Genomic DNA, 24,566 nt, shown 5'->3' on the forward strand with positions numbered 1-24,566 from the left:
CCCTTAAATAAAGGACCATTTTCTACTTATTGGGTTCTAGCTCCCGCCAGGGCTGGAGGACCTATCAGATGCTCTGCTTCCTCTTTATCTAATTTCTGGCTCTGTCTCTTATTTCTTTTTTTAAAATTAATTATTTTATTTAGGCATATATGATAGCAGAATGCATTTTGATTCATTGTACACAATCGCAGCACAACTTTACATTTCTATGGTTGTACATGATGTAGTGTAATACTATAAATTAATATGGTAATGATGTCCATCTCTTCCACTATCTTTCCTGCCCCCATGCACCCTCTCTACCTTCTCTACCCTTTGCCCAAAGTTCCTCCATTTTTCCCATGCTTCCCCTAGTCTTTGTTAAGCATCAGCCTCCATTTATCAGAACATTTGGCCTTTGGTTTTGGGGGAATTGGCTTACTTCCCTTAGCATGATTATTCTCCAACTCCATCCATTTACCTGCAAATGCCATGATTTTATTCTCTTTTAATGCTGAGTAATATCCCTTACTAAACATTTCAGATGTTCTTTTTCTCAGGTGGCTCACAACCTTCTGAACCGGAATCTACCCTGGCAGGGTGCTGGCCACCCCGTGATAAACATTCATATATAAAATGTCTAAGTAGACAAATTTGGGGGGTATAAGATTGTTTAATACAGTCTCGTATTTGTAACAGCTTAATTGAGATATAGGTAACACGCAATACAGTTAACCCACATAAAATGTATAATCAATGGTTTTTAGTGTATACATGGATTCATACAACCATCAATCACCACAGTCAATTTTAGAACATCTCATCACTCTCTCTCCCCAAAAGAATCCGTTCCAATTAACAATCACTCCCTGTTTTTCTCTAAGCCACTCCTGCGGCATCCAATAATCTACTTTGTCTCCAAAGATTTGCCCATTCTAGACATTTCATATAAATGGAACTATACAGTATGTGGTCTTTCATGACCATCTTTCATTTAGAATTATGTTTTTAAGATTTGCCCATGTTTTAGCATGTATCAATATTTCATACTTTTTAAAATATTTTTTATTGTTGTCAATGAACTTTTATTTATATGCAGTGCTGAGCATCAAACCCAGTGCTTCACACATGCTAGGCAAGCGCTCTACCACTGAGCCACAAACCCAGCCCCACTTCATTCCTTTTTAATGACTGAATAACATTGCATTGTAACTTGGCTACACAATATTTCGTTTATTTACTCATTGGTTGGTGGACATCTGGGTTGTTTCCATTTGGGGGGCATTGTGAATAATGCTGTAATGAATTTTCAGGTACAAGTTTTCCTGTACATATGTTTTCATTTTCCTTGAGTATACATGCAGGAGTGGGATTGCTGGGTCAAATGATAACTGTCTGACCTACTGAGACACTTCCAGCCATTTTCCAAAGTGGTTGCACCCATTTACATTCTCATCAGCGTTGTTGGAGTATTCTAATTTCTCCATAGCCTTGGCAATACATGTTAGTCTTATTTTCCACATTTTTATTGATACATATTTGTACATGACACAATAATAAAAATTTGACCACTTATCACTCCTCAGCACTTCTTCCTCCCTCCCCACCTCCATTTCCTCTACTGATCTCCCTTTGATGTTCATGAGATCTGCCCCCACCTTTCTTTTCCTTTTTCCTCTCTAGTTTCTATCTATGAGAGAAAACAAATAACATTTGACCTTCTGAGTTTGACTTATTTCACTTAATGTAATGGTCTCCAGTTTCATTTATTTTCCTGCAAATGACACAATTTCTTTTTTTGGGAAGAGGGTACTGGAGAGTGAACCAGGGGCACTTAATCACTGAGCCACATCCCCAGCCTTTTTTATATTTTATTTTGACACAGGGTCTTGCTAAGTTGCTTAGGGCCTCACTAAGTTGCTGAGGCTGACTTTGAACTTATGATCCTCCAGCCTCCCAAGCCAGTGGGATTACAGGCATGTGCAACTAACTGTGCCTGGTTACTTTTATTTTTCTTTATGGCTGAATAAAATTCCATTGTGTATGTGTAGCATATTTACTTTATCCATTCATCCATTGATGATCACCTAAGCTGGTTCCATAGTTTAGCTATTGTAAATTGTGCTGCTATAAACATGGGTATGCATATATCACTGTAGTATGATGACCCAAATTTGTTAGAAAAAATACCTGGGAGTGGTATCACTGAGTCTTATAGTGGTTCTGTGCCTAATCTTTTGAGGATCCTCTATGCGGACTTCTATAATGATTATACTAATCTGCAATGTAAGAATGTAAAAGTGTTCCTTTTTCTCCATATCTTCTCCAGCATTTATTATTTGTGTTTTTGATGACTGCCATTCTGACTGGTATGAGATGAAATCTCTGTTGTTTCGATTTGCATTTCCCTAATTACTAATGATGTTGAACATTTTTTCATATTTGTTGGACATTCATATTTCTTCTTTTGAGAAGTGTCTGTTTAATTCCTTTACCCAGAGATCCTATCTCAAAAAAAAAAAAAAATACAGGGAGCAGGGAATGGTGGCTGGGGTTGTGGCTCAATAGTTAAGTGCTCTTAGGTTCAATCCCTGGTACAAAACAAAAAACAAAAAAACTCCTTTGCCCATTTATTAATTTAGTTATTTTACTTTTTGCTCTAAAGTTCTTTTGAGTTTTTCATATATTCTAGATATTAATCCTCTGACAGAAGAGCAGCTAGCAAAGATTTTCTGATTCTGTAGGTTCTGCACACTCCAAATTGTTTCCTTTGCCATCCCATTGATTAACTTTTAGCATTATTTCCTGAGCTTTAGGGGTCCTATTGAGAAAGTCATTGTTTAATGTCTATATGCTGGAGTGTTGATCCTGCATTTTCTTTTGGGAGTTGCATAGTTTCTGGTCTAATTCCTAAGTCTTTGATCCATTTTAAGTTTTGTGCAGGTGAGAGATAAGCTCCTAGTTTCACTTTTCTACATGTGGATAACTAGTTTTCCCAGCACCATTGTTAAAAAGGCTGTCCCCAATGTATGTTTTTGGCACACCTGTCAAGGATCAGATGACCACAGATGTTTGTCTTCTATTCTATTGGTTTATGTGTCTGCTTTTATGCCAGTATCATGTAGTTTTTGTTGCTATAGCTCTGTAGTATGATTTGAAGTCAGGTATTGTGATGCCTCCAGCATCACTTTTTTGGCTATTCTGTGTGCTTCATTCTTCTAAATGAATTTTAGGATTGTTTTATCCTAGTTCGTGAAAAAATGTCATTAGTATTTTGATAGGGAGATGTTACTGTCTTTTAAGATTTTAAATTTAAACCATTTTAATTGGTGTGAAGTGATATGTCATTGTGGTTTTGGTTTGCATTTTCCAATGGCTAATGATGTCAAATATCTTTTCATGTACTTATTAGCCATTTTTATGTCTTCTTTAGAAAAATGTCTATTGAGATCCTTTACTAGCTTTTAAATTTTGTTCTTTTTTATTGAAAAGTTGTGAGAATTCTTTATATGTTGTTTACATGTCTTTGATCAGATATATGATAAAGATGGGGCATCTTTCCCCTTTCTTGATGTTGTCCTTATAAGCCTCTTATCTTTTTAATGTTTATAAAATGTATAGCAATGTCTACTTTTACATTCCTGCTATTAGAAATTTCTATACTTGCTCTTTTATCTTGATTAGTCTTATTAGAAATTTACTGATTTCATTAATCTTCTCAAAGAACCAATATTTACTTTTATTGAGTTTTCCGTTATTTAGATAAGTTTTCTCTGTGATTTCTGCTTACATCAGTTATGGTCATTGCTTTTAATATCTAGAACTTAATTTGCTCTTCTTTTTCCAGTTGTCAAGATGGAAGCTTAGATCCATAGTTTCAATCCTCCTACAGTTTTATGCATTTAGCACTATAAATTTCCCTCAAAGCATTGTTTTTGCTACCTCAAACAAGTGTGGATTGTTGTATGTCATTATTTCTTATTTAAATAGTTTATAATTTCCACTTGGATTTCTTCTCTAACCTACAGGGCATGGCAATACTGAAGTTCAAACCCAGAAATGCTCTACTACTGGGTACAACCACTGCTACCAAGCTACATCCCCAGCCCTTTTTGTTTTTGAGATAGGCTCTCACTAAATTGCGTAGTTTGGCTTTAAACTTTCAATACTCCTGCCTCAGCCTCCTAAATTGCTGGAATTACAGGCATACACCACCATACCTAGTGTTAATCATTAGTATTATAATAATCCTAGGAATTACAAGTTGCCTATTGCCTTATCCATAAAGATATGACAGTTTCCTTCAAGTGAAAATATATGTATATTCCTATTTTCCAAATCTTTGGTGTCCCCATACCATATGATTATATTTTTTACTTCAAATAATAATAAATCTCCTCAGCATTTGTTCATGGAAGGATTGAGTAACCATAAGGACTAAAGAAGATGACACTCTGCCCCTTATCAATATGTACAACATAGTTAGAAAATAAAATATCTTGTACCTTGAGAAAAGCAGCTAACAAAAACAGGATCACCGTCATTCATTTTCCCCAAATAAAAGAGGCCTTAAATTTCGTAAACTTATCAGTTACTGACTCCTTAATTAAAGCATTTTTATTACCAACTTTTGCAATGCTGATAGATGAAGCTATGCTAGTGATGACTAGGAAGGCAGGTGAGAAAACTGTCTTTTCTACCACTTCCACAGACAGACAACTGCAAACATAGTAATGTTACCGGTTTGTGTTATTTATTTTTTGATGAGCTAGTCCTTTTAAAACTTGGAACTGCCAGGCATGGTGGCACATGCCTCTAATCCCAGCGACTCAGGAGGCTAAGGATTAGAGGTTGTCAGTTCTAGGCTAGGCCAGCCTCAGCAATTTAGTGAAGCCCTAAGGAATTTAGCAACTCTGTCTCAAAATAAAAAAAAAAGGGCTGGGATGTGGCTTAGTGGTTAAGCACTCCTAAATTCAATCCCTGATACCAAAACAAAACCAAAAACCTGTAATTCTAGTTACTCAGAGGCTGAGGCAGAAGTATTACAAGTTCAAGGAGGATCACAAGTTCAAGACCAGCCTGGGCAATTTGACTGTCTCAGAATAAAAAATAAAAAGGACTGTGGATGTAGCTGAGTGGTAGAGCCCCTGAGTTCAAGCTCAGGTATCATAAAACAAAACAACAACAAAACAAACTTGGAGTTGGTGACAAATTTTCCTTGAAAGTAAACGATTCCAAGTGCTTTGAATATTTCTTGAATAATTCTAGATTCCACCAAGATTTTATGTGTTTATTCACCAGAGTGATTCATCAACTACAGCCAAATCAATCACATAGTCTTTGAAGAGCAAGTGATGGGTTGTTTGAGGTACACCCTTTTCCTCCCATAGGGAGGATTCCGTGTGGCAATCGGCTCTCAATTTAGTTGATTGTATTCCCTTTTCTGGTTCTGTTTCTTGGCCACATCTTGTTTTCACACTGGTTCTGATTTGTACACAACTACTTATTTCTCCTTTGGTGGCAACTGTTGAGAATATATTCTCTCTCTGGTCTATGAGGTAACAAATGACAGATATCTGATCGTCCTTTGTTCCTTTTGAAGGCTCTGCCATCTCCTGTTATCTGAGATACATCATAACTTTGTCAAAGGTCTTAAGCCACTGCTTTAGTTGAACTGATGGACCTCACCAGCAAGTGGAGAAGCTGCTCACGTCACTCTCTCAATCTCTGATTTACTGTTTTCTGAGCCTGAGGAAGCCTGTCATGTTTGTATGCCACTGAGTCCAGATAAATGAAAAATGAGAATTTTGTGTCCACGTGGAGATCTAGGGCTGCTAACACCAACCAATAACTCATGCTTTTTGTATTCTGATTACATTTCAACTATCTGAGGCTAATGTTACAAATTAAGGTTGGTGCTTCTGTGTTTTGAAGAACTTTCCTTTTCAAAATCAAAGGCATAATTTCTTTTTTTTATAATAGTTTATGTTCAATGATATATCTGTCACTGTCTAAAGTTGACTTTCTCCTTCAGGAAAATGTTGATTAATCAATTAATCTATATATCTGAAAATTTTAATTTCAGAGAAACTCCAAAGTTTTTGCTTGGTTTGTGTACCCATTCTAAAGTGAGCCTAAAGTTCTTTTATTTTTCATGCTTTCTTTTTTTCTCCCCCTTCAGTACCGAGGATTTAGCCCAGTCCTTTTTAAAATTCCTTATTTTGAGACAGGGTCACAAACAACTGTCCAGGCTAGCTCAACCTTGTGAACCTCCTGCCTCAGCCTCCAGAGTTTCTGGAATTATAGTCATGCACTACTGCACCTGGCCATAGAAACTGTCCTAATTTATAAATTAGAATTAAGTTGATCATTAAATAATATTTGACAATTAACTACAAAGTAAAAAATTATATTTTTAGAGAATTAAAAAAACCCCTCATCCAATATTGATTAAATATACCCTTATTTTGGTTTTCATACATTATAAGTGACCATCAATGAACAGGTAGAAAGGATATATAAACACATGTGGTAATTGGTATACATCTTTTTCTTTTTTATTAAGAAATGTGAAGAAATTTTTGTGCATCTTTCAATGGGATGTGCATACAACATAATGAATTTTTGTTTGTAAAAAATAATGCATTTTTTTGTCATTGAAAAGTAAAAATTTAATTTTGTCTGGTTGTGCCAGAATATGAAAGAAAATATTAAAAGATAAATATGAGGGTGTAACATAGAAGTAGGTGGTCTTGGTTTATTATAAAATTTATTAACTGATTTTATAAAGTTGTCTGGAGGTACATAAATTTGTTTTCATAAGACAAAGACTTATGAATTTTATTCTATGAAATATGGGTAGCATTCTAAAAGAATAAAACTAGATTTGGATTTTTACTGTTAAATCCACAAATTATTGTTTTCTCTGAATAACAAGCAGTTAAAGACGCCCCCACATAGCAGAACAGAAACAAAATACTCGAGAGCCTGCTAATGTGTTTGTCAGAAACTTGAACTATTTAAGTGTTTCATCCTTTAGTTATTTTTTTAGTTATTTTTTTTCTCCTTGTATTGCTTTTTCTGATATTGCCCTTCCCAAGTTCTGCTCCTACCTTTGGAATAAAACTCAATGATTTTTATATTTAAACTGCCTTTGGAGTTTCTCCAACAGCTGCTAGACATTCACAAAGATTTACTTCTCTCAAAGGAGTACCTCTAAAAACAATTAGAAATATTTGATGTACTCCAGATTTTTTTAAATATTTATTTTTTTTAGCTTTAGGTGGACACAATATCTTTATTTTACATTTATATGGTATTGAGAATCGAACCCAGTGCCTCGTGCATGCTAGGCAAGCACTTTATCACTGAACCACAACCCAACCCTACTCCAGATATTTTATTACCCAAAACTACTATAAAAGGTATTCTTCTTAAGTCTTCAATATGAAAATTACTTGCAAATCAGTGAAGAGTTTAATATGTTAAGAGTATGTAAATAAAATATCTTAAACAATTGGGTAACTTTCAGGTTTGATAAACATACTCATGTCCATGTATCAAGATTGATACAATAACTAATTAAAAATAAATTCTTTTAAAGGGAACAGGTGAAAATCCCAAAATATTTTATGGGATAAATTAAGAGAACCAGAAAAATTTCAAATGCTGGCTCTGTTCATATATATTTTCCCTTTCAGTTACATAATTTTTGACTAATCCTTAAAAAAAGGATTGTGTTCTTTAAAAATAAATAATTCTGCCCTCTAAAGTGCAATGAAACATTCTTCCAAAGGTAATCTCTCTGAGCTGGTGTGGTGATACAAGCCTGTAATCCCAGTGATTTGAGAGGCTAAAACAGGAGAATCACAAGTTCAAGGACAGCCTTGGCAATTTTAGCAAGGCCCAAAGTAAGTTGTTGAGATCCTGTCTCAAAAAATACAAAAAGAGCTGGGGATGTGGCTCAGTGATTAAGCACTCATGGGGTTCAATCCCTGGTACCAAAAAAAAAAAAAAAAAAAAAAAAAAAAAGTAATAGTTCTACCAGGAGAGGAGGCCTACGCCTGCTAATCCCAGCTACTTGGGAGGATCTCAAATTTGAGGTCAGCTTTGAGACCCTGTCTAAAAATTAAAAAGGACTCAGTACCCCTGGATCCAATACCCAATACTGGAAGGAAGAAAAGAAAGAGAGAAAGAAAGGGAGAAAGAAGGAAGAGAAGGAAAATAAGAGGATGAAGATGAAGGAAAGAAAAAGGGGAAGAGAGAAGAGAGGAAAGAGAGAGGCACTGGAGTCTGAAGGTCAGTCACATGAGCTATCAGTCATGCCTATATGACTGACCCTTAATAAAAAATCTGGACACCGGAGTTTGAGGGAGCTTCCCTGGTTGACAATACTTTGAGAATGCTGTCACACATGTTGTTGGGAGAATGAAATGCTGTCTGTATGGTGTCACTGGAAGAGGAAGAAAACAATACTACAGTAAAGGATCAAAAAAGCAGTTTTTTTTTTCCTCCCCTTGGCAAAAGCTGGGACTTTTATTAGTTGTAAGATACTTGGGAAAATTTCCACCAGATTATTAGTTGACCACCAAACTACGACTTTCAAGACCAACAACAACAAAATAGGTTTTGTAGAATTAGTTCAAGAAAGTCACAAAACAAATAGCAACAACAGCAAGGACAGATATTGACTATAAAATCTTCATATTCCAAGAAAAGGTTTGGTCCTTGCCCAGCTCCTCCTGGAAGGTAAACTCTAAGTCCTTGGAACATCCTGCCTGATAGGAGTGTTTTTGTTTACCTAGAGCTTTAGGCCATGCCAGACAGTATTAGCCAACAATGTGATTTACGGTGGGAGACTTGGGCCATGTTGCTTCAGGTTGACCTCTGTAGGGGCTGGAGACTGAAGGTCAGCCAGATGGGCTATCAGCCTTGTCTACATGATTAACCCTCAGGAAAAATATCTGGACACCAAGCTTCCCTGGTTGGCAATTCTAGGAGAATGTGATCACACAGTGCTGGGAGAAAGAAAAGTGCTGTCTACATGACTTCATTAGAAAAGGACAACTGGAAGCTTGTGCCTGGTGTCTCTTAGACTTTGCTTTCTATGTCTTCAGATGCTGATATAAACCCATATCCTTTTGCTGTAATATAGCGTACACATGTGCAGAAAAGCTTTTTTGAATTCTGTGAATCCTCTAGTAAATCACTGAACCCAACGTCATCTTTGGGGACCACCTGAGATAAAAAACTCATATGAAGTAGCAATGAGTCACCTTGAGGGCACTTGCCTGGCATATGCAAAGCACTGGATTAGATCCCCAGCATCACACACCCACATAAAGTCACCCTGTCCAGTTCTCATTCCCCAAGTTGGTGGAACTTTGAGTCTTTCCTACAAGTTATTGTCTAATAACTATGTCCACGATTTTGGCAACACTGATGTCTGAAGTTACATGATGACCTTTTTGGATACTTGAGAAAATCATTTTTCTTTTCCAGTACCTTCATGAAACTCATTTGTTAGTAAATCCATTAGATAATTATCAATTCAGAATGCAGAAATAAAGCAGAGGCGATTTTTCTGATTACATTTAGATAAAATATAGAAGGGAAAGGGCAGAGTCGTTAATTCACAAAAGGAGAGACACTTAACCATAGATGTAGTAAACAAAGTATTATCAAAATAAAAGAAAATTAGAAAATCATTTTCTATCATGAAGAAAAATTTCTAGATTTTTTTTCCTTTAAATAATTTTCACGTTTGCTGGTTTTGGTGATAGGGATTGAATCAAGGGGTGCTATTAAGCTACATAGTCCTTTTATTTTTTATTTTGAGACAGCATTTCACTAAGTTGCTTGAGGGTCTTGCTAAGTTGCTCAGGCTGGCCTTGTCAGCCTCCCAAGTCACTGAGATTACCAAGTGTGCCACCAGACCTGTCTACTTTTTATATTTTTTATTTAATAAATCTGTCCTTAGATTCCCTTGTAAATCCTTGCATATAAATTATTTTGTTTCTAAATGCTTTAGTCTCCAAATTGCTTATATTTTTATTCCAGTATATGGTAGTTTGGATCAATATTTCAGTGGAATGGTTTAAGACAATCAAACTCTACTTTTTGTGGCCTATATTGGAACTTGATGAGAATAAAAAAATTCACATGCAAACATGCCACCTAAATACCACAGGCAGGGCTGTCTGTCTACTAGAGAGCTATTCTGTAAAAGAACAAAGAAAAAAGGGCAATATCTGGAAGTTTAGCTTGAGTGTTATCATTTTATTCACACAAGAAAGAACCAAAATATCTAATATGTTATAAATTCTTCCAAGTTTGTCAGAGAAGTTATATGCCTAAAATAACAGAACACTTTTTAAAAAATCAGCTATTTTTTAGATTAAAATAAAAGTAGACATACTTAACCTAGAAATAGCTTTTGAGTCTTACTGCATTTCTTAGCTTTAAATTAGTAGCTTGTTTCATTTTGGGGAGAATGAAGTTAATGCTGCTTTTTATGTGTCTAAGCACTGCAATATATAAAATATTAAGAATGTTACTCCTTTATACATATTACATATTTTGGATTAGCTCTTTCTAAAAATATTTTTAAGGTGTTAAGGAGACTTTTGCTAGAAATTTTAAGTTATAAAACAATAAATGTTCCACAGGATTCTTAGGAGAGTTTTAAAATTCAATTTTAAGTGGGTTTTCTGTGTACCAAAATGGTGTGTGTTTTAAATAACACATACAGTGATGAAGAGTGAAATACTTTGCAATTCAGCCAGAAGATTCTGGACAACTGCCTTGTAAACATCAATCTTGTATTTCAGGCAAATGATTCACATTCTGTACTACTTCACTAATAAGTTTTTCCAAGAAATACTCTACAAGCCAATGTACGTTTAACTTTAAGGTGAACTAATAAAAACCAACCAAACAAAAAAGAGTTTCCAGACCCTTTTCTAAAATTTACTTTACAATAAAATTAAGCAAAGTTAGGTAAAAAGTACATTATTTTAGTTATGATTAGAAATTCTGGCTTACTTTATAATTACCTTCTCATAAAGACTAAGATAAATTAACCACTTATGCAACCTTAGTAATTTATTGTGGTAACTAAACTTTTATAAGTGGGTAGAATCCCATTATAATGAGCAATATTCTTTACTTGCTTTTTTTTTTTGGCGGTGAGGCTGTTGGTGATTGAACCCAGGGGTACTTAATCATTGATTCACAGCCCCAGTCCTTTTTTGTGTTTTACTGGTCCCTTTACTCACTTTTTAAAAAATTTTATCTATTCTAATTATTTATATATGACAGAATGCAATTCAATTCATATTATACAAATAGAGCACAAGTTTTCATGTCTCTGGTTGAATACAAAATAGTCACACCGTGTTTTCACTCATGTACTTAGGGTAATGATGTCCATCTCCTTCCACTGTCTTTCCTACTCCACCCTCCCTTTCCCCTCCCTCTCCTTTGCTCTATCTGAAGTTCGTCTATTCCTCCCATGCTCCCCCTGCCCCATCCCCATTATGAATCAGCATTCTTATATCAGAGAAGACATTTGGCATTTGGTTTCTTGGTATTGGCTAACTTCACTTAGCATTATATTCTCCAACTCCATCCATTTATCTGCAAATGCCATGATTTTATTCTTTTAATGCTGAGAAATATTCCATTGTGTATATATACCAGTTTCTCTATCCTACTCACTTCTTCATAGCATTCCTTCCTATGTATGAACATCACCCAGAACAAAGTAGTTTTGATTATGATGTAATTACAAAGAAATCTGAATAGTATATTAAAAATAAAAAATACAAGTTTCCTTTTAATAACTGTTTCATAAAACTATTTTTAAGGTAAGATATTTATATTATCTACTCATTTAAAAAATATCCTATCAAGCTGATTGCTCAGTGAGTGACATGTTTTTAAAGAGTGCTACATTGATATTATCAAGTTTTTAATTTTGATGGTGCTGCTTTTGATGCTTAGACAAGTACAGTCTGTCAAATAACTCTTTGCTTATTACAGATTGGATACCTACAAATAACAAGTTCATACAGATGTGAGACTTGTGTAACAAGTCTCACATCTGTATGAACTATAAAACTGTCTAAGCACCTGCAGAACAAATTTCTGTCCTAACCATAGTCTAATGCTTGGTTAGATTCTACACAGAGGCAGAATAATAAGGTCATTTGTTTAGGGATTCATGTTAAATATATTTGCCTATATTAGAAAAGCAATTTCTCTCATCTAAGTCACCTAGTACATGAAATGCAAATTCTATAGACCAGAAAATATAATGGCATTGATTTAAATGAGATTTGTATTTGTAAAACATATAAAAAAAAAGATTCATAATAGTATTTCTGGGATAACCAGTAGATTGCCACAAGCCATAGGAGGGAATTTGGAAATATTCCTATTTTTGACTGCCTATCCCACTTTTCTTCACAACATTTTTCAAACTCATTCTCAAAACAAAGTAGTTTTGTTTATGATGTAATTACAAAGAGCCATACTTGGGCTGGGGTTGTGGCTCAGAGGTAGAGAACTCACCTAGCATGCTCCCCTAGTATGCATGAGGCACTCATAAAAATCCTCAGCACCACATAAAATTATTGTGTCCACCTATAACTTAAAAATAATTTTTAAAAAAAGAGTCATATTTTTTTTCCTCTAACATGATTTAGGATTACATATAAAATTATAATATAGGGCTGGGCATGAAGGCACACACCTGTAATCCCAGCAGCTCAGGAGGCTGAGGCAACAGGATTGCAAGTTCAAGCCCAGCCTCGGCAACTTAGTGAGACCTGAATCAACTTAACAAGACCGCATCTCAAAAATAAATAAATAAATAAATAAAAAGTCTGGGAATGTGGCTCAGTGGTTAAGTATCCCTGGTTTCAATCCCAAGTACCCCCCAAAAAAAAAAAAAAAAGTTGAAGGCTGGGTAGCGCTCAGTGGTGGAGTATGTGTTTATTAGCTCGAACAGGTCCAGGATTTAATTTCCAGCACCACATAAAACCAAAAATAAATATTGGATTATGATTTTATTTACAAAGCTTCAAAAAATATTATCTATCTTCACTATCTGTGATGCATTGTGATATTTCCAATGCTATTCTACATCTTTTAAAAATGGTGAAGGTGGCCACTAAATTATTATAAATCACCAACAAGGCATGTTTTGTACTTTGGAAAACATTGACTTGATCCAACCAATGAGGAAGCGGAAATATGAAGAAAATGAACGACTTAAGTTCTTGAAGAAAAGTGAGTAGTAAAATCATTTGCAATAATTCTGTGCATGTCAATAACTGGCTTCTGGAATATAACTTTTCTGTGCACATATTATTTTTCTGCTTCAGTCTAAGTCATTACTGCCTAATTTCTACCCCTCACTTCTCACTTCCCTCAATGTCTCATACCCATTTATGTCTTTGAAAATGAGACTGCTTATGGATTGGGTATAGACAGCAAATTCTTGAAGTTAACTAAATGAGCTGTCATCTTAAAATCAACAAGCCCAATGAAGAGTGAGATCAATACTGCCTAGATCAATATTGCCACCAGGCAAAAAAGCAGGTGAAAGCTACATAAAAAATCATGACACAGAATGAAAAAATTACAAACGGGCCAATTCTCAAAGCACTTTATAATTAGATGAGAACAAACATTTAGTGGGCAAATAAATATTTATTGAGGATCTGTCTTGTGGTGATCACTAATACTTTGATGTTACCTATTTTTTTCCTTTTATTATATTTACATACATGTCTTAGCTCCCCTATCAGACTATAATGCAGCTTGAAGACAGAAGCACTGCCTAGTTTGTCTTAGAATCTCTCATAGCATCTAGCATAGAACCTTAAGATTATGATTATGTAGCAAGCACAGAACCTTAAGATTATTATGTGATTATTCCTATCAAATCTAACTAAAGAGCCCTTGGTGCTCAAAGCTCTTCCTTACAAGAGCCCCTTTGAGCACCAAGGGCTCTTTGGTTTGATATAGTCACATCACGGTATCAAAAAAAAACAAAAAAAAAACCATGATTCTAAGTGCCTGGAGAGCCTTGTGAAAGCTTCTCTACCCTGTCCCAAACAAACAACATTGGGCTACTCAAGTAGTGGTTACGTAAAATAGGGTCACATTTTTGAAAGGGGAAACAGAAGGGCTGAACTGGAGCCTGAAACAGCAATACCCAATTGAATGTCTGGATAAGACCATAAATATGGGTAATATATTTTCGTGAGATGTATCAAAAGGCAAATTACAACAAATCTGAAGATCTTAACTTAGTGATTCTTAAATCAGGCAACATTTCACTCTATAAAACAGAAAAAGTGCTCCAATGAATTGAGCAGACAAGATTGGTTTTATAGTCAGAAAAGAGCTGAATAAAATAGAAACAAAAGAACTGAGAGTGAATTGTCATTTTGGGATAACTGGTTGCCTGAGACAGTAGAGTATACCTATAATCCCAGTGGAAGCTAAGGCAGAAGAATCTCAAGTTCAAGGCCAGCCGCAGTGCAAGGCCCTAAGCAACTTAATGATTCCCTGCCTCAAAATAAAAAATAAGAAGAGCTGGGGATGTAGCTCAGTGGTAAAATGTCCTGGTCTATTTAGAAAATTTGTCTATTTTGTCTCTTCTAATTTCATGGAAGATCAGATTAACAATTCAGTTTTGGTTTGAGGACTTTAGTATGAGTAACTCTAGTTTACTATTTAGTGTGGTCTGCTTGGACTCAGTGAAGGAACTTTGTCCAAAGAAGCAGGCTCATATAATTTTTGCAGTATTGGGGACTGAACCCAGGCAAGCACACAATCACTAAGTTACACCCCAACCCTTAATTTTTATTTAACAAATGTAACTCTCAAATAAATATTTATTGAGAAGCTACTTTTGGACCAAGTACTGTGTTGGCAGGGTACTTTATCTACAATGGTGACCCCATACTCACACAAACAAAAAGAAAGTGTGTTAAGTAAAAGAGAAGGGAAATATCTGGAAGACATAGCCAACTCAGAGGTAGGAGGAAGGGGAGGCTAACAAGGGCTTCTTAGAGGTGAACTAAGACCTAAAGAACGAGAAAAAAACAATACAAACAAAGTCAAAAGAGGAAAAATCTAGGCAAAGTATGGTTAAGGACTCTATCATTATTTAAAAGATTTTTATAGAAAGCGCATTTTATCATTCATAGAACTTTTTATCTATCCTTTGACAGATAATTCATAATGTTATCCTTGACCCCCAACCCCTAGACCAAATCTGTAATCAGACTGTTTTAACTGGTCATTAATAAGTTTTATACTGTCAGTTGCCTCAGTGCAACTACTATTTTGTGCAAAAATTGTTCAACATATTACACACTGGACTATGTACATATAATAAAAAATAAATTTCTTTAGAAGCAGGGTGCTTTCTTATAATTCTGACTGACTATGACATTTAGTAGGATTCTGTGTCAAATGGGAATTTGATGAGTCTATCTCAATAAGGAGAATACTTCCAACCTATCCGAGGAAAAAAAATCCCACAAAATCTGTAAGGAAACAAATTAAGCTACAGCTATAAAAACAAACAAACTGGCTGAGCACAGTAGTGCATGCCTATAACCCCAACTACTTGGAAGACTGAAGCAAAAGAATTGCAAGTTCAAGGACAGCCTAACAACCTTAGTGAGACCCTGTCTCAAAACAAGAAACAAAAAGAGCTGGGGGTGTAGCTCACTCATAAAAGTGCTTGCCTAGCACACACAAGGTCCGAGTTCAATCCTCAATACTGTAAACAAACAATCTCTGGCACAGATGTTATTTTAAAGCTTTAACATTATAATTTTTCTGTCTAATTCTCTTTACATGATAAAATACAAAGAGAACTGAAAAGAGGAAAGTTTCACTGAAATAAGTAGATATGAAGAAAAAGGCTGAGGTAATGATGAGTTCTCTTTAATTACCAAGAAGGAAATCTGTTTTCAGATGAACAAGTCAATATTATTCTTATGTATCTTTACCTCACTTTAATGCAAGGGTGCAAATGCATCATGTCTTAGAGAGGTTTATCTTGTGGATGTTTGGAAGTTAGTTTGTACTTATCTAAACTTCATATACAATGAAATGCTTTCAGCAGCTCAGCTTTAGTGATAGCTGATTAGAGTCCCAGGAAGCCCCATTAGTAGTTCCACTACTACACAAGTAATGGCAGCTGGTACATTTCTGGTCATGATACATACTCCTATCATTTTGTGACCAGTCAGCCTTTTCCTCCTTAGATTGATTTTTTATAACACTTACAAATCAATTTTTTAACTCAAGAGTGCTTAACCACTGAGCTACATCCCCTACCTTTTTTATTATTTTGAGATAGAGTCTCACTAAGTTGCTGAGGCTGGCTTTGAACTTGTGAATCTCTTGCTTAAGCCTCCCAAACTGCTGGGATTACAGGCATGCACCACTGCAACAAGCAATTTGTTGATATTTTATCATGGATTAAGAATACTATTTATAGATGTTTGTGGGTAGATAGGTAATATAGAAGCAACCTACGGAGTGGCAGAGCTGCCCTACGCGCCTGCAGGGTAGGCGGACCTGCGACCCACCAGCAGAACAGGTCCAGCGGCCTGCTGAGGGGCAGAGCTGCCCCTCCCCCGTGCCTGCAAGGTAGGCGGAACTGTGACCACTGGTAGATCAGGCCCAGCGGCCTGCTGAGGGGCAGAGCAGCCCCCTCCCCCCGCACCTGCAAGGTAGGTGGACCTGCGACCCACCGGCAGGTCAGGCCCAGCAACCTGCGGAGTGGTAGAGCTGCTCCACGTGCCTGCAGGGTAGGCGGACCTGCGACCCACCAGCAGAACAGGTCCAGCGGCCTGCTGAGGGGCAGAGCCGCCCCCTCCCCCCGTGCCTGCAAGGTAGGCGGAACTGTGACCACTGGCAGATCAGGCCCAGCGGCCTGCTGAGGGGAAGAGCCGCCCCCTCCCCCCGCACCTGCAAGGTAGGTGGACCTGCGACCCACCAGCAGATCAGGCCCAGCAACCTGCGGAGTGGCAGAGCTGCCCCACGCGCCTGCAGGGTAGGCGGACCTGAGACCCACCAGCAGAACAGGTCCAGCGGGGGAACCCGCGGAGACTGCTTCTTGGAGCCTGCTCCTAGCAGAGCGTGCACCGAGCTCGGAGCGGCCGGGTTCTGGCTCCTGGAGCTGCTTTGGCCCAGGGCTGGGGAACCCGTGGAGACTGCTTCTTGGAGCCTGCTCCTAGCAGAGCATGCACTGAGCTCGGGGCGGCCGGGTTCAGGCTCCCGGAGCTGCTTTGGCCCAGGGCTGGGGATCCCGCAGAAATTGCTTCTCGGTCCAGGTCCTGCTGGGTGCTGTGGGGGCCAGAGGGGCAGAGTGGAGCTGCCGCCTGCGCCCAGAACAGGCCAAGCGACCCGCCAGTGTGGTATCACGTCACCCCAACTGCAGCTGGGGCCGAAGAGAGCAGCCGCCCACGCCTGGAACAGGACCAGCGACCCGACGGCGTGGAGGTCAAGTTACTCCATTTGGAGTAGGGGCCGAGCAGAGCCGCTGCCTGAGTCTGCAAGGTAGGCAGACCTGCGACCCACCGACGGGACAGGCCCGGTGGCCTGCCAGCGTGGTGGACACGTCGCACCGATTGGAGTGGGGGCTGAGCGGGGCCGCTGCCTGTGCCCGGAAAAGGCCCAGCAACCCACTGGCGTGGCAGTCAAGTCACCCCATTCGGAGTGGGGGCTGAGCAGAGCCGCCACCCGCGCCCACAGGGTGGGCAGACCTGCGACTGACCGGCAGAGCAGACCTAGCGGCCTGCCAGCGTGGTAGACAGATCACCCCAATTGGAGGAGGAGCATAGCCACTACCCGCCCTGCAAGGGAGATTTTTCAACTATACAAGAGCAATATAAATAAATAGAGGGAAAATTTCAAAAACACAACAGTTTCACCAAGCAGAAAGAAACGCGAGCAGTATGAAAAGACAAGGAAAGAAAGGACCACAAGCAATGCAGGTCAACTCAACTCTAGAAGAGGTAATAGCTGCAACAGATGGAATGTCAGATAAAGAATTCAGGATATACATGCTTCAGATGATCTGGAGTCTCAAGGAAGACATGAGACAGCAAAATCAGACAATGAAAGATCACTTTGACAATGAATTACATAAACAAATCCAAGAAGCAAAAGATCAATTACACAGGGAGATAGAGGTAATAAAAAACAAATAGAAATCCTAGAAATGCAGGAAGCAATAAACCAACTTAAAAACTCAATTGAGAATACTACCAGCAGAGTAGAACACTTAGAAGATAGAACATCAGATAATGAAGACAAAGTATTTCAACTTGAAAAGAACATAGACAGCTCAGCAAGACTGTTAAGAAACCATGAGCAGAACATCCAAGAAATATGGGATAACATAAAGAGACCAAACTTAAAGAGTCATTGGGATACAGGAAGGCATAGAGGTCCAAACCAAAGGAATAAACAATCTATTCAATGAAATAATACGAGAAAACTTCCCAGACTTGAAGAATAAGACAGAATCCCAAGTCCTAGAAGCCTACAGGACGCCGAATGTGCAAAATCATAAGAGATCCACACCTAGACACATTATAATGAAGATGCCCAACATACAGAATAAGGAGAGAATTTTAAAAGCTACAAAAGAAAAGAAGCAGATTACATTTAGGGGTAAACCAATCAGGATAACAGCTGATCTTTCAACACAGACTCTGAAAGCTAGAAGATCCTGGAATAACATATTTCAAACACTGAAAGAAAATGGGTTCCAACCAAGAATCGTGTATCCAGCGAAATTAAGCTTCAGGATGGAAGATGAAATTAAAACCTTCCACGATAAACAAAAGTTAAAAGAATTTGCAGCTAGAAAACCATCTCTTCAAAAAATCCTTGGCAAAACATTACAGGAAGAAGAAATGGAAAATAACAATGAAAACCAACAGTGGGAGGTAGGACAGTAAAGGGGGGAAAATAATCAAAGAGGAAAACAAATCAGGTTTAGTAACATTAATAAACAAATATGGCTGGAAGATCAAACCATATCTCAATAATAACCCTAAATGTTAATGGCTTAAACTCACCAATTAAGAGACACAGGCTAGTTGAATGGATCACAAAACAAGACCCAACAATATGCTGCCTACAGGAGACGCATTTGATAGGAAAAGATATACATAGACTGAAGGTGAAAGGTTGGGAAAAATCATATTACTCATATGGACTGCGGAAACAACCAGGAGTGTCCATACTCATATCAAATAAAATAGATTTCAAGCCAAAGTTAATCAAAAGGGATAAAGAGGGACACTACATATTGCTCAAGGGAACCATACACCAACAAGACATAACAATCATAAATATATATGCCCCAAACAACGGTGCAGCTATGTTCATCAAGCAAACTCTTCTCAAGTTCAAGAGTCTAATAGACCACCATACAATAATCATGGGAGACTTCAACACACCTCTCTCACCACTGGACAGATCTTCCAAACAAAAGTTGAATAAGGAAACTATAGAACTCAATAATAACACAATTAACAACCTAGACTTAATTGACATATATAGAATATGCCACCCAACATCAAGCAGTTACACTTTTTTCTCAGCAGCACATGGATCCTTCTCAAAAATAGATCATATATTATGTCACAGGGCAACTCTTAGACAATATAAAGGAGTAGAGATAATACCATGCATCTTATCTGATCATAATGGAATTAAACTGAAAATCAACGATAAAAGAAGGAAGGAAAAATCATGCATCACTTGGAGAATGAACAATAGGTTACTGAATGATCAATGGGTTTTAGAAGACATCAAGGAGGAAATTAAAAAATTTTTAGAGTTAAATGAAAACACAGACACAACATATCAGAATCTATGGGACACATTGAAAGCAGTTCTAAGAGGAAAATTCATTGCTTGGAGTTCATTCCTTAAAAAAAGAAAAACCAACAAATAAATGATCTCATACTTCATCTCAAAATCCTAGAAAAAGAAGAGCAAAACAACAGCAAAAGAAGTAGAAGGCAAGAAATAATTAAAATCAGAGCTGAAATTAATGAAATCGAAACAAAAGAAACAATTGGAAAAATTGACAAAACTAAAAGTTGGTTCTTTGAAAAAATAAATAAAATCGACAGACCCTTAGTCATGCTAACGAATAGAAGAAGAGAGAGAACTCAAATTACTAGCATACGGGATGAAAAAGGCAATATCACAACAGACACTTCAGAAATACAGAAGATAATTAGAAATTATTTTGAATCCTTATACTCCAAGAATACTATTTATAGTTGAAATTATACATTTAAAGTAAGAAAATTACCACAACATTGCAAAATTAATTTTCAAGTATAGCCCATATACTTATTTTGATCTTACATTGTTGAAAACTGAGCACTTCCTTCAACACTCCTTTTTCTAGTTGCAATCTGATAAAAATAGCTGGGTTGCCAATGACCCACCTGTGTACAGTTAATTCCAGATTTTAATTCCCATTTCCAGTATCAGAATATTCACAATACCTGATGCTTCAAACAGTGGAACATCTAGTGTCACAGTTTTATCAAAGTTGAGACCTGCCTTGGCTAGAAAGTTCAAATTCCATTTTTTTCAATTTCTAATTAAACAGAAAACAAACAACTCTGTTTTTCACTTAAGTGAACAAAATCAATGAAAACATACCACGGTTCTGCTAAGTAGAGCACAGCTGTGGGGTTGCTACAGCAACCCTTGTACACTGACCATAGAATGCCCCAAGCAGGAAAAAAATCTTTTGCTCCACCCTCTAAAAAGTCAGCCACCCTGCAAGCAGAGGGTCTGTGAGCAAAGACAGGCTTTTAGTTTAGTGGCTGTGGAGCAATAAGAAACCATTCTTTCCTGTTTCCTAGGAATAATTGTCATTTCAATAACCAAAACAAACTCCACACCAAGTTACTATGTGTGATTATGTACTGCTGCACCATGGTAGGACTGGATTCTTTACTCCTCCCTTTAGAAATCTGGCACAGGAAACAAGCCAAACTGATTTCCCTCTAGGCATACAGAAACAAAGAAAATAAATAAATGAACTGGAACATTCCCACTTTTGCTTTCAGACTTTAACCCATACAAACTTGTGTTCTACAACTTCTTCTTTTCTTTTTTCTTTTTACCAGATTCAAAAAACACTCATTGATAAGTTTTACTAAAGGCCAACTCTTCTGCTGGTGCTTTTATGAGTTATTTGTTTACTCCTCACAACAACCCTGTGAAGTAGAATTAGTTTAACTCCTACTTTATAGATGAAAACCTGAAGTTCTAGGAAGCTATTTGACCTCTGCAAATAACTAAAACAGTGCAGTCATAATCTGAACCTGTCTCTTAACTCTGAAGTCATTTTTTTCTACTATATTAATTTTGAGAAAATTTTCAATTTTTAGTTGAAATATTCAAGTTCTTTATAAAATGACTTTTAAATTTTTATGGTAATGTTTTAGCAATACATTTTCATAAGGAATGGCTTTACTGATAAACTATATTTCAGAGGAAACAAAGGCACAGAAATAAAGGGCCATAATATGACGGTGTGGATTTCTACTTCCTGAAAGTTTAAATTAAAGAACTCACATCCTGGAGGAGAAAAGGTAAGGCAGAAAAAAGAATGAGGTGATAAAACGGAGTTTAGAAGTTTAGTTGGACACCCTGTGAAACATCTCCAGGTCTGAGGAGCTGCTGGGGGAGGTGGAGTAAAGCAAGTCAGGGGCACATACACTATTTAAACCAAAGGGAGAGAAACCTTGATCTCTGCCATTAATTACTTTCAAGTATAATTTCAAGTTATCAATTTACCTATTTTCAGATACCTCCTCACTTCTAGGTATGAAAAAGTCTTTCTAATATGGCATTTTTTCCCTCATGATTACAAGGAATATTGGTTCTCTTCCTTGGAAGGTTCACAGTTACACACTTTCCCTACACAGACTTTTTTGGGATTTCCTAGGAAAAGAGAAAGATTGTCTTTTTTAAACATTGCTTTTCTTATCTCCCTGGGATCCTGACCTAAAAATTCTTTCACATTTGTAGTCTGAACAGTCTCCCACCTTTGCTGCGAATTCAGGGAATTTGGTAAGCATACTCCTCCAATTCTGTCCCTCTGGAATCAATATCTCTTAAAAATGGTTACCCTATGTTCTGAGCAGAATTCTGTCTTTCAGCACAGCTTTCCTGTCTATCGTCTACTTCTACCACAGCTGATGACTCCAGTGCTCTAGCTGCCCCAGAAGAGTTGAGAAGCCAAGAGTTCAGAATTGTACTGGTTTCTATAGGTTTCTGGAAAGATAGGTAGACAAGTGTAAGTTTATTATAATGCACGCATATACAAGAAAATCTACTGTGACATCACTGATTTTAAAATATAAAAACATATTTCTTTTTTTTTTCAGAATGAGGTAATTAAATGACTAACTTCCTCTTCTTTTTAAAATAAAAATATACTACTTTTCAGGAGTTCTAGAAATTCATATTCTTAATTAACATTGGTGACTATTATATACAATGAAAAGAAAAATTATAACAAAAGTTATAAAAAATAAGACAAAATTGATCACTGGTATTGAAAAAAACCAGATTTGTAAAAAAAGAGGAATAGCATTAGCTGAGTTTCCATCTTCTACAAATTAAGAAACTATGAGGGGCTGGGGATGTGGCTCAAGCGGTAGCACACTCGCCTGGCATGTGTGCGGCCCGGGTTCGATCCTCGGCACCACATACAAACAAAGATGTTGTGTCCGCTGAAAACTAAAAAAAATAAAATAAAAAAACATTAAAAAATTCTCTCTCTCTCTCTCGCTCTTTAAAAAACAAAACAAAATAAAAAGCACTATGAGTTCTTATTTATAATCATCACATAAAACTTGGGTTAAAGTCTTCTTCACAAAACTGTAACTATTAAGCTTTTCCCTTTCCAAGAAAAAAAATTTTTACAGCTATAAAACATTTTAGGGAGGCACCATCAAGAAACTTAAGAGACCTTCACCAAATCCTCTGCATTTAACATTGGTTTATAAGGTCATAAGAGCAGTAAGTGAAGAAGTAGAACATACTTATATCTCAGATTTAACTCAGTTTTGAATATCTGGTACACATTTTTAGATTCAGCTAAAGATATCTGCAAACTGAACAATATTCTTAAGGCATGATTAGGTTAGGGACTTTGGAAAATAAGAAAGAAAAGGGCAATCATTTATTATTTGGGATTCTTACTAGGTCATTAGGCATTAATTTTAAAGAATACAACAACTTTGTGTTTTATAGAGATCAGAAACATAATTCAAAATTTCACAGTTATTTTAAATTAAAAACACTTTAGACAATTCAAGATCTTACTGACAAAGTTCATTTTAGGTGACAGTTTTGCTACTGTGTTACTGTTCCCACATGATATCATCTCTTCTTAATTTCATTTGAAGATTATGAACTTGTACTGGATGAAAATTGTTGTTTTTCTGAAAAGGGTTAGTTTCATTCAAACATTTTCTGGGGCTATTTTTAATATTCTTTGATCCTTTAAGGTTGCTATCTTCTCGTTGAATAACTGAAGTGTTGCTCAACATCTTTGAGTTTTGAACTTTTTGTTGCAGTTTATAAACCTGGAGAGAAAAAATATCTAGCATTTTAGTCAAAAATATATTTGACTAAATATATTTTTAGTCAAAATAGATGGATCACAAAATAGATGGATTGGATTGATGGTATAAAGATTACATTAAAAAATTCAAATCAGTAAATTTTATATTTTGAACAGTTATTATATGCCTAACACTAAATGAATAAAACAGTCCTTGCTTTCAAGGAGTGTAATGTTATAATGAATGAAAGAAAGACATATGCATGATAACTATGGAATACCTCAAGCCAAGATTACTTTGAGTAAAATAAAAAGTCTATATTTGAGAAGGTCAAAGTAAGACAAGATAAATGTAGGATGCAGCAGTTGAGGGAAAGGTTGTACGGAAGATGTAAAACTGGCAAAAACTAGAACAGAGTACAGAAAGTACAGAAGGAAGAACTTTTCAGGTGATAATTAACAGCAAAGCAAAGAATTGGTGCGATAAACTGAGTTTATAGAGTAGTGTACACACACACACACACACACACACACATACACAAATACGCATGTGTGCACACACACACAATTTATTTCTGAATTTAAAATACTGATATATGCCAGAGATAAAAAGGTCAAGGGAATAACATTATGCCCTTAATGACCATCTATTAATAATGGAGTACATAGAGCCAGGCATAGTGGCACACACACACATAATCCCAGTTACCCAGGACACTGAGGCAGGAGGATTGTAAATTCAAGACCAAATTAGGTAACTTAGTGAGACCCTGTTTCAAAATAAAAATAAAATTTTTGAAAAGGATTGGGGATGTAGCTCAATGGTTAGAGCACACCCGGGTTCAATCCCCAGTACCACAAAACAAAAACAAAAACAGAAAAAACAAAAAACAAAAAAACAAAGAAAACACAAAAACACCAACCCAGGATA

The 24,566-nt window shown here is 36.7% G+C and overlaps 2 protein-coding genes across 9 annotated transcripts in view; both read right to left on the reverse strand.

The window, feature by feature from the left end:
- LOC101969599 (uncharacterized) overlaps window positions 1-24,566 on the reverse strand; it is a 171,852-nt gene that overhangs the window by 145,311 nt on the left and 1,975 nt on the right. For 2 of the 7 annotated variants that reach the window (XM_078019521.1, XM_078019518.1), the window contains exon 1: window positions 20,553-20,642. The exons of the other annotated variants lie outside the window; for them this stretch is intronic. The gene's annotated coding sequence lies outside the window, so the exon portion shown is untranslated. Of the gene's footprint in view, window positions 1-20,552; window positions 20,643-24,566 lie in introns of those variants that run through there. 7 annotated transcript variants of the gene reach the window in all.
- Cep57l1 (centrosomal protein 57 like 1) overlaps window positions 633-24,566 on the reverse strand; it is a 65,872-nt gene continuing 41,938 nt past the window's right edge. For both annotated transcript variants that reach the window (XM_040283184.2, XM_078019526.1), the window contains exon 11: window positions 633-23,657. In XM_040283184.2, the coding sequence (XP_040139118.2) occupies window positions 23,433-23,657 (225 nt within the window). In that variant the 3' untranslated portion in view covers window positions 633-23,432. The remainder of the gene's footprint in view (window positions 23,658-24,566) is intronic.

Source organism: Ictidomys tridecemlineatus, chromosome 8, assembly GCF_052094955.1.
Source record: "Ictidomys tridecemlineatus isolate mIctTri1 chromosome 8, mIctTri1.hap1, whole genome shotgun sequence".
Taxonomy (NCBI): domain Eukaryota; kingdom Metazoa; phylum Chordata; class Mammalia; order Rodentia; family Sciuridae; genus Ictidomys; species Ictidomys tridecemlineatus.